General features: G+C 36.9%; 1 protein-coding gene across 1 annotated transcript; it reads right to left on the reverse strand.

Annotated features, from left to right (window-relative positions):
• Positions 1-392: 392 nt before the first annotated feature.
• LOC136280744 (uromodulin-like) lies at positions 393-6,062 on the reverse strand. The gene is made up of 4 exons (XM_066166424.1): positions 5,977-6,062; positions 4,219-4,484; positions 3,935-4,052; positions 393-775 (listed from the first exon to the last, which is right to left on the reverse strand). Exons 1-4 carry the CDS (start codon positions 6,044-6,046, stop codon positions 393-395), a joined length of 837 nt encoding a protein of 278 aa, XP_066022521.1. The 5' UTR covers positions 6,047-6,062.
• Between the last annotated feature and the right edge of the window lie 5,600 nt (positions 6,063-11,662).

Below are 11,662 nucleotides of genomic sequence, written 5' to 3' on the forward strand. Positions count from 1 at the left end.
AGAGATATTATGACCATTTGGAAGCTTACTAATGCCCATAGTTGTTGAAATTAGCTGGGGGGACGGAAGGGGGGGGGGAGTCTGTTCTAATACTCGGTTAAACAACTATTGTTCAGTCGACTCTGATGATGATTTCCGCTGAGGTTATAGAAACGTCAGTCACTATTACTGACTACTTGTTGTCACAACTTCTCAGGAGTACTCTTACTGGGACGATCAAACTAAGCAGTCCAAAGGTACTCTTGTGTTGAAACTACTCACTGTTTAACACTAATCGTAAAAAGTGGATCATATGAAATTCTTTAAGTCCTTGCTATCATTGATGTACATGTGCATGCCAGTAAATCAATTTGTGAATCCTTTTACTTTGCAGAAGGACTTGCTTATAGCATTTAGTCTGTGCCACAGTAGCGCAGATCACAAGCAGTTACCTTTAGTAGTTTGTAAATAAAGTAGGATCCGCAGTCTTTCACTTTTATGTCCCTTGATTTCTTGCAACAATCTCCACCTCTGGTAAAGCAGACCTTTGAAGAAACCTCACCATCTGCCAGTGTGGGGTGATCACCTTTTAGCCAGCCTGATAAGGCCGCACCACATCTATTATCCGGTACGCACTGGGTTGGCATTTTTGTTCCTGCATCTCCCACAAAACGATACCATTCCCCGAATATTATGGATGAGGATTCGCGGTCACATTTTTCTTTGCCGTGGGGTGTGATGTAAGTGCTCTTTCTGTCAGCCTCGCTTAGGTTTCTGTAATTATGGCACGGATCGGCTAAAAAGTTGAATTTCGGTTAACGCGATGTTTTATATATTTTTCTCTATAAGAAAGCTTAAGGAAAAAAAATCATCATAAAGACAGCGGTGCTTTCGAAGGATTTCCCGCCCTGAGAAAATTCGTAACAGCGCGCATATAATAGTACGTTAATTTTTACGCGTTTGATATCGCCAATCTGCTGTGTTAGGTTAATAAATGTATGGCAAAGCGTTAACCATATCGACAACTGAAAGATTTGTCACAGGCCGATTTTGGCCGTGTAAATGAAAAAATTTCTTCTTTCGCTAAGGAAAAGTCGATAACTGAGAATTTTGTGGAAATAAAGTTACGCCCATTGTCGGTTTCTATAATTGTTCAACGTAGAAAAGTCGACTTTTTTTCTCAGTAGAGGCCTATTGTGTTTATATGATAAACAAAATAATACATAGCTGCTTACAGATATGAAACTTCTCCTCTTGTGTTCAGCTCGATACCTACTCGATACAGTTTATATTCTCTTGCTCGACACCTTATTTGTACGCTGCTCTCGCTCATGATTTGATGAGCGAATTGAACACTCAAAGAGAAATTCCTTATCAGAGCATTATGTATTATTTTCTATTTATTGAATAAGGACAAAATGGCCGACCTTTTCATACAGCCTCGAGGCAAAATCCTTGAAAAGTTACCATATTCACCGAATATCAATGCGTGACGTGGCTCGATCGCTCAGTGATTTGTTTTTCATACGGCCCTACAATCATCGACTGCTGACCACAGAAAAGGTTGTTGATGAATGTAAAGCCATCAAACTTGTTAATAAATGCTCCCGTAAAAAATGCCAAAAGCTTGAATTACTTGACTGTGAAAAAGGTTGCTGTGTCGTAGTGGAATTGTAGTGCTTACATACCCTCATCTAAACACGAGAGGAGGTTGGGAGAATCTGAGAAAGTTATGCAAGCGCGAGACGCAGTCGAGGGTTCGCATAACTTTCAAGAAATTTCCTAACCTCCTGAATGTTTTAATGAGAAAATGTAAACACCGAAAAAAGGTTTTCTATTGCTTAAACAGTAATCGGCTCCCAACGAAGTTGTCCAGGCATATCTGCTCATGCAGGATCAGTTTGAAGAAGAACTATTTACTACATTGCAACTCCTCTATAACATAGAACACTTTTTTAAGTCACTCCTAGTCTCGCATTAAGTGTTTTTGGATTTCTGCCTGCAAAAGTCTTCAATTTCGACCTCATACTTTGCTCGGATCTTTGTCAGCTAGACTCAAATTTATCATGATCTACGTTTTTCTTATTCCCTTTGCCTGCTTCCTAATTTTGGCAACTATTCTTCAATAAATTGCTATTGAAATGAACCAAACAAATTTAATTTTGCTATCAGTCTAAAGGAGATTCCTTAGTATTGTACTGGCCACCCTGTACCGCGCATAAAAATCACGTAATCAGACGAATATTCGCACGCGAATTCCTAGAACCCGGTATTGCTATTCAATAAATGGACCACGCTAAGAGGTTCGATGCCCCTCAGCTCTCTAACGAGCGCGGTGACCTTTATTTTTCATTGCATAAGTTATCCCATTTTAATCGGAGAAATTAAAAAATTATCTTGATGATGAAAATTATGACCTCGAGAGCAACTACTCGAGGAACGTTTTAAGTCGATGCCAATTGAAATTACCTGATTTTTCACAAATTATATATAAAATTGTTTTCTACGTTCAAGAATTTATGCCTTTCAAATTGTTGTTGTTTTTTTTTAATGTTTACTTTGAAAACCCTTGCTTCTAGCTACCGAAAAATGTACCGTGAAATGACGCGCGTGAAAAACTGCTGGTAGAGGCATAAGTGGGGTGCCTCTCAAACAAGCACGGTGACCTCTCTTTCTTATTGTATCTTCCGAAAAAGACATTGGTAGGGAATATTTAATAAAAAAATTAAAAAATGTCAGATCAAAATGGGAAAATCTTGACCGCGGTCAATATCAATTTGAGCCAATTAGATTATTCTGTTTGATTGCTTTCAATCCTTTCAAAGCATCACCAAGAATAAATAAAGGGGATCATTGTTTTCTCTCCTGGAGGAAAAAAACGATGCACATCAAGTCTACAAATATGATATAAAAAATCAAATATATCTTTCTTTTTCTCTAATGGTTTGTCGAAGGACGTTTCCAAGCAAACTGAAGGCACTAAAAACTAATGTGATTTGTTACATGGCCAAACAAGAATAGCCATTCACTCAACATTATTTACAGCGATTTCAGCCAGTACCATCTATAAAAATGTATAGGGATTAAAAGAGACTAACCTTTACAATTCAAACCATCCCCAATGTATTTAGGATTACAGACGCAACTGTAGGAGCCCTGGGTATTAATGCAGGAGGCGTTCTCATCGCAGATGTTCATTTGTGAGTTGTTGGTCGCTATGTTTTATTTAAGGGAAAGCTGGACAACGAAAATGTTCAGCATTTGGCCTCTTGCTTTCAAATGGGATTAAGGATTTTCATTTTCTTCCATTGGTCAAAAATCTAAGGGCGAGGGTTACTACTTTGTCAAAACAATCAAACAAACAAACAAACCAAGAAGGAACGTACAAATTTAACAAACATACAAACAAACACAAGAAAACTTACATTTCTCAAAGTCATAACGAGGCAATTACAATCTAAAGGCCTTTACCTTTGCAGTTCCGTCCATCTCCGTTAAATCCAAATAAACAGGTGCACATAAAGGATCCATTTGTGTTTTGACAAGTAGTGTTCAGTGACAATCGTGAATATTTTTTTGGCATTCATCAATATCTAAAAATTTTGGAACAGAAGAGAAAAATTCTACAACGGTAGTGGCTACACGAGTGAGATATACATTCAAAATAAACTCGTATGAGGGGACAAAGCTTTTTTTCATATGAGGGGACAAAGCTTTTAGTTAGTTACCATTGTAACAAATTGATTGTTAATTTAGACTAAACAAAAACTTCCACTGCAGCGGAATCTCTCTCTGGCCACCATTCCAAACTGTAGCCGGATATCAGTCGTCAGAGATCGGCCTTAGTAGCATTCCGTTATAATACGCACTCCAAGGCCAAACGTGATATATAGATACGGTTGGTTCCAATACTCTAAGAAATATATTGTTCTTATCGGCATATTCTGTAATTAACCTTTTTCGCAATGTTCTCCTTCGAATCCAGGATGGCACAAGCATTGATATCCCTTGATTGTGAAACCGGACTGACAAGTTGCATTATTTTGACACAGAAGGTTTTTACCGCAGGCGTTCTGAAAAAAAAAACACAAAATAAAATTTAATTTAAAAGAAAAGATGGATGTCTTAAATGATTGATAGATGAATGAAAGAACGGAAGTTTTGATACACGTCCGTTGTTTTTCACAACTCATCGAAAAGCGTCAAGTTGCTGAATTTGAGTTATAGTTTATAGTTTACCTTTGAACCACGATAGTAAAAAACAGCATCAGTCGACAGGTCAATACCATATTCAAGATGAGTTGCGTTATTTAATTCACAAACATAGTCCATTCCTCCAGTCTCTGGCTCTTTTTTGAAGTTAGCACTGACGCAGTTGTCGTTCATGTAGCAGAAAAGTTCGCAGTGATCCAAGTCTTTGACGTTTTTAGTTTCGATTTTATGGTTTACCAAACGTCTTTCAGCAAAGAAGAAGTAATCTGGAAACATCATTGTCCGATTTCGCTCTAAAATAAAGCAATAAAAAATATACTTAGAAAACTTTTGTTTTCATCACACACATTTAGCCTAGACACCGAACTCCTTGGCGAAAATCTGCGATCTCAAGCACATCACGACGGCAAAAGGAATGAGGACGTGTTAAAAGAAACTCTTAAAATTAATGGCCAGAGGGATGACTTTGAAGAGAAAAAAAGGATAACATGAAATTATCTAAATGAAGGATTTTTTTTTGTTTCTGAGATCGTTCGCCGTGAGAAAAGTTCGCTCCCAAGATGTCCAATATTCTGAAGACAATAAAAAGTTTGTGTTCATTTGCCTTTCTCGATTTCGTTGTCACCGCTTAGGTAGTTTAATTTAGGAAGTTTGCGTATATTGACGTATGATCCATTGTTGTCTAGCATCACGCTGCTGATTGATATTGCGATAGAAGATGATTTAGTAAGAAAATAAAAGAAAAAGTCAAACTGACATTCAAAGACGAGGAATAGTCCAATTTTTTTTTTTTTTTTTGCACGCGCTCACTATGGAGATTGGCATGGTTTGTTATCACTTTTTGATGGTTGAGAGCTGCCACTCGTTTCAAGTTGCAGCTCCCACAGATTACCAGCCCCAAAATATCACCGTCGGTGCGTATCATTATTATCAACCGCTGAAAAAATTTTTTTTTATCAAAGCACTAGAGGTTAAGGAAAAAATAAAGGAATTAATGTGACAACTGAAATACTTTTCATGAACAGCAGACGGAGAGGCTTGAGTTTCGAAAGCGAAGAAAGTTTTCAAGCTGCACGAAACGTTTACGTCAAATTTTAACTAGAGCATTTCCACTTAAGGTCACTGATTATTTTTTGAGATTGTTGAAGTCTTCCTTCAAACGTAATCCTAAAACGTGTTCGTATCGCGAGCTGTCCTTTGCCAGCAAAAAAAAATGCTATCTTTTTAATTTTCGGTAGATATATGGAAGTAATGTCTCTTAACAAATAGACAACGATGAAAATGTAAATCGTTGATTCCATATGTCAGCATTATTTTTATTTTAAAATGATTCCTCGTGTAGGTTAAGGGTGGTGAAGATCTACTTCTCTACAATGTAAAAACTTCAAATTTCCCGCTACCAGACTGTGATGAATTATATTTTACCAGTATCCCTGGTGAATGTTATTGATAGGAGAGCATAAGCATAAGCATAACTAGAAGCCACCGCCGTTGCGAGTTACCTTGTGACTAATTTTTAATTTTCTTTGGAATGGGATACCACAAAAATTTTCCAAAACGAGTCCTTTTATGAGATGCCTCTTCTGATAAATCATTGATGGAAGGTGAACACAGGGTTTGGATTTAGGGTGACGAAAAAGCGTTAACTTATATCTCACCGACATGTTAATTATCAGCCGAGTGCGGCGACAGCTTTATACCAGTGAAATCGATTGAATAGACAAATGAAAGAAGATACAACCATAAATGAATCTTAGAATAAATGAATCCCAGTTTGCAACTCACCTTTACCAAACGTTAAATAAGTCATAAATGGAATGTAGGATACAATCATGAACAGCGCAGAAAATTCCATGCTTACTAAAAGACAACGGTCTTTTATTAGGTGGTTTAATTCAACCTGTTTTAATGAAAGATGGCATTTTATGAAGCTTAAGTCAACAAAGTTGGCGGTTGTCATTTCTCGCCTTATAAGGGTATTGAGGTAAATAAAATAACGAATTCAATCATAAATTTTGCGACTTAGAATCTCTTTGACGATTTTGTTTCGGTCGATAGAAAGATTCAGGACTGAGGGAATACAATTTGATTTTAGCAGATATATTTGATGGCGCAATTTTTACTGCGAGTTACGTTGTAAATATATCCTCTAGAAAGTCAAATAAATGACAGGTGAAAATATTCTACCCCCGGCAGGGCAAGCAGACACCTGGCCTGAAGCTCATTTAGATATTCCTTCAACACATTCAAAATTCATAGGATCAGACAGGCATATTCAGAGCATTTTTCTTTTCTTCCTACAGAGAGATAAAATATCTTTCTTGAATGGTCGTTTTATTAATATATAGCGTCCGGCAACTTCGCTCATGAAATAAACATATCTTCTAATTACGAGTCTATTTTAGTAGAAGTGTAATTGACAAATGATTCCATGTTCCTGTTGGAAGTCCTTGGTTTTGTATAAAATAGTTTAGGATTTATCAAATCTCCCACGTTACTGTGAATTGATCATCAGCTTCAATTGGCTGTATAGACAGAACTTACCGTGGCTCTCCTCGAAACAGGCCGTGTCCTTAAAAAACTGAAAATTCCCTAAATCGACTAGGCAACGAGTGACTACCTTCGCATGGCGTCTCAATAAATACAAGATGGATTAAAAAAAGGGAAAGCTTTGAAAAGTGTTGTGAGAAGTGTCATTTTTGATCTTAATTGGCATCTTTAATTTGCTGATTTTTTGCATCACCTTATCAGAATAGCATTTCTCCTTAATCCTTTCCATTCCTTTTGTAATATTGGTCACGAGAATTTGATGCACATTAAGCTTCTGTTTTTCAAAGTTCGTAGCAATGTCCGACACATAAAACGTTATCCTATCACGTTTCGGTATTTCGACGGCATTATCCTCTTTTAAAGCAACCAGGATCTGATCAACAATTCCAGCTGATAAGTTTTTGAATTTTTATCGTCCCTCTCTTCAAAAATATATTGTTTGTTGTCATCAATATTGATGTAAACTGCTCACTTTCCTTTCAGGTTTACGTCATGATCTTACTGATGCCCTCTGTTTTGTCAGTGTCGTTAGGCTGATCCTGACAAAAAGCGCTTTGAGTTAAGGTGCAGGGATGAAGGAGTGATTAAGGTGTGAGAGAAGTGCAGGCCTAATGGTTGAACTTCATGGCAAACAGTCGGGGCTCAAACGCTGGTAAGGGTCTTTGTGTTGAGTTCTTGGGACTTACAATTCCTCTCTCAACTCGAGGTTACAATACCTTACGATACCTCTCTCAACGGAAAGTTACAATACCTTACAATACCTCTCTCAACTAGTAGTTACAATACCTTACAATACCTCACTCAACTGGAAGTTACAACAGTACCTCTCCCAACTCAGTAGTACAGAGCCTAAGTTTTCTTTTGTCATCGGCTCAAGACGTAACGCATAGTTAATCTTGATATTTACACGCCAATTATCGTATTAAATGGTTATTGAGTAATTTAGAGGACGGATTTTCTCCTGTGAAAATTACCGCTTTACAAACCCATTCGAAGGGCATTAAAATCACTATGGTCACTCGTTTTTCAGCTGAGATATATAGATCGTGCTATGCTCTATTAATTTCATTCATTTCACTGTTTTTTTTGTTTTGTTTTGCTTTTTTTTTTTCAGATGTTGCATGTCTTCATGAGTATGAAGACGTTATACTACCGATTCATTCCCTTATCGTCCAAGACTGCTTGTTCAGAAGCGCTGGGACTAATAGTCAAGAAGTTTCAGTTGCCTGGGAAGGCCAGCGAGTACTATTTGGTGGAAGTCTCTGAGGAGTGTGAAGCAAAAACTGTCTGTTTATCCTTTTAGATGGAAAATTATAATTACCCAAAGGAAATAGATTGGTATTGTGAGGGGAAATCCTTTGGCCACTCGTTGGAACGAAGTAGTTAAAACGTCTGTTTTGTACCAGATAATGTAAAGTAGAAATCAGCGGGGATTTGCTGGAGGGTCTGAACGAGCTGGAGCAAGGGAAAAACGAAGAATCCGAGGCGATCACTTCTCAGGGATTGGAGGCTGAACATCATGTGCTTGCCGCCCAAGAACAGTTTTTCCTTTTCACAGGTGGGCGAAGGGCTGTTTTTTATTCTAGCATTATAAGGAAGAAAAGAGTTTTATGTCTTCTAGACATACTAAAGCAAACACGAAGATAAAGTGGGCTATATAATCTCTCTTCTGCAAACGACATACTGTAATGGTGGTTGATTCGAAGTGATTTGAGTGAAACCATGAAAATGAATGCACCCCTCCGATGATTTCAGGCTATTTTCGCTATTGATAAGTCAGAACAAATCACCGATGTATTACGGCTTTCTCAAAGGATTGTCCAATCTTATTTTTTTGGTAACCTGTCAAATAAGTGTGACTGAAGCCTTTCACTTTTAATAGATTTAACATCAAAGAAACATGCTCACCTTCCAGGAAGAACAACACCTTTCAAAAACAGTCACTGCAAAAACAGAAAATGATAGACATGTTTTCCATAGATAATTGCTTGTTTCTGTGTAGCCCTCGAAATAAAAAACATCAGGCTTTTATTTTGCAAGATTGGAAATAATTAATACAAGTGGTAGGTTATGCAGTGGATTGAGTTTCTTATAGAGAGAGGCAGTTTTTTTTTAAGTTATTATTAGCAGCAATTATGAAAGACAAGAGGCCTTTTTTATGACAGGAAAAGTAATCAACCTAAGAGAAAGAAGAAAGAACTGATATCAACACAATTATTCCTCGAGACCCTGACATCTATCAAGGAGTAATGATAACATTCTAAAATCTGTTTAGACTCATCTAATCTATTTTGGAAGCAGATGTTCTTACACCAGAGAAACTCCCTTAATTCGCAGGGAAATGACGACCGCCTTTGCATGATGTCTCTATTCCGAGGTGAGCAACGATAATTTGACTTCCTGGACACCACAACTGCATTTTGCGTCGGACTCTTCGTATACCTCATAATAATGAGGAAATTTCCATGGGAAGGTTAGAATAATTATTTGTTCGTCGCAAAGTTTGGCAAACACTTGTACATAACTTAAATGAAATTTGTGAGCAATGAAATTGTGAGAGAAACGTTTTCCTTCTTGATGAACTGATTTTATCCAATTTTTGATAAAAATAAATACTTAAAAGTCGCACAACTTCAGAAGTAAAATTTCCATTGTGGAAAAAGAACCACCATCCTTCAAAAAAGTAAAATATTTATTACTCCCGGATTGGAAGACACTCTCCTTTCTGAATTGGACGTTGTCAATGTCTGAAGAGAGTATTTAGCCATTAAAATTTGCCAAAAATTTTCCCAAAGAGAAAACTATCAGTGGCCAATGGCACAGTTATCTGTCCATAAGGTTTTAAAATTTATTTCATCCAGTCACTTACAAAGTACTTACAAACTACATAAGTTACGAGGCTAACATAATTACATAATAAGCGTAACTTAGTAAACCAATCTAGTTTACATTGCTTACACAGATACCTAACATGCACGTACAAGCAGTTTACGTGCACACACTGGCAGCTTTACCTCGCTTGCGCAAACTACATTACTAATGAACACACTTTACATGTTCTCATACCGAAATTGTTATTTTTTATTAGAATAATAGCAACGCTAACTTAAACGACATATTGATAATGCTAATAATGATAAGAATAACCAGGTAAATAAAATAGCCATAGCGAGCGAGATCTAAGCATTGAATTTTATAAGGTGTCATTTACATAACATTTATGTTTTGTAGACACTACGTAAGGCACTTAGCGATATCAAGCGTTTGGAAACTTTTTTATTTTAAACTAAATCTAAGTTTTTTTTTTGAAGGTGCTTAGAGATTTGTTTGCTATAGCGATTTATTTCCATGTTTCAATTTTTCTTTCAAGATACATGAGAAAGCCTTGGAAATATATTTCCGGTCTTCTCCATCCATGATGCTGCTAAGCTTTTCCATTTTTAAGGACGATCTTTCTTTTTCTTTCATGCGTAAGCCATGGAGAGTAACATCGATATCAACAGGAGAAGAGTTTCCTTCTGTTTAACTACATTTGTTATACATTAGACTTACAATGAAAAATCTGATCGGTCGGGAGCATTCAATCAGATATCTGCAGCAAACATTTGCAGCAGATATTTCATTTATCATGTCAAGTTCAAAGACTGCCTAGTTACCCATTCCCCCGTCCGTGTTGTGTTAACATCCTTCTGCAAACTCAGAAAGAAGTGTTTTCTTTTGCTGTTTACTTAAACACATGAGTAATAAAACAATTATTGAATTCGGTTTTCGTATAATATCATGAGGTATCAAACTTCACGTCTGTGTTATCTACCTCAGCATTTGGCTTCAGCAGATCACTCAGACTTTACTTTTGATGATTCGTGATATCATATTAAACTTCATCCAATATATTTTTAATATCTGCTGCAGTAAATCCATAGAAGAAAATAAAAGAACATAATACAGTCAACATTCGCCCTGATAATAATAATAATATAATGACTTTATTGGATTACACAATTACTGGTAGAAACAGTAGTTCTCATTGTGGTCCTCTGATCAAGACAGAGAGAGGAGACAGACAGTTACAATCAGGGCATTGGTTGAGATATTCCGCCGAAGTTATTTTTAATTTTTGAAGGAAACGGAAGCATTTGTCTTCCACACGTTCGCACCGGAACCCTTCCTCAAGAAAAAGCATTGCCCGTCGTTGTCGTACAATTTTAATTTACAAAATTTTCCGTCACTATCGTTTGGACTTTTTGGTTAAACAGACTTCCTTTCAAGATAATTTTTGTTAAGTTAATAGTTTTAATGACTTTGACCGTTCCGAAGGTTTGATCAAAGGCCTCCCTCTTCAATGAACTCTGGACACAATTCACTCGGGAAAAAGTTGCCATTCGAAATATAAAGTGGTGGAGCAAAACCCAATAATTAGGGAATTTTGATCCTTCCCCTCCAGAAACCCAGTTGCATTTGGTCTCTGTTTGCCTCGTACACAAGGTGAAAATGTTGAGATACGTTTATGTGACCTTACTGATTGGCGTGTTACCCACCCTGCTAAATTTCATCCCGTTTTTAGGAGTATTTTTTAATTTCACAAACAGAATTTAATGGCAGTTTGCTCATCCATACTTGGTAAAGATAGACAGGTCCGTTGAAAATTTTTTCTCCCTTGATAACAAAACACAATGCCCAGGAAGCGCTAAAATTTAGACCTTTAGACCAGCATTTGATTCACAGCATTTTTAGGTGGCTTTTACTTGTTATTATCGCTCAAGCAGTCTCGTAATTGTTCAGTTTATCGCAAGCAAAATGCCCGTACTAGTATATCCTTCCTTCAAGCCCTGAGTTAACCTTCAGAAATTTATTTGGAAGGGGGGAGCTCTTTGATTAACTTCAGTTGATGAATTAATTATTGTTTTTAATTTACATGAGC

The sequence above is a fragment of the Pocillopora verrucosa genome, chromosome 5 (genome assembly GCF_036669915.1).
Source record: "Pocillopora verrucosa isolate sample1 chromosome 5, ASM3666991v2, whole genome shotgun sequence".
Taxonomy (NCBI): domain Eukaryota; kingdom Metazoa; phylum Cnidaria; class Anthozoa; order Scleractinia; family Pocilloporidae; genus Pocillopora; species Pocillopora verrucosa.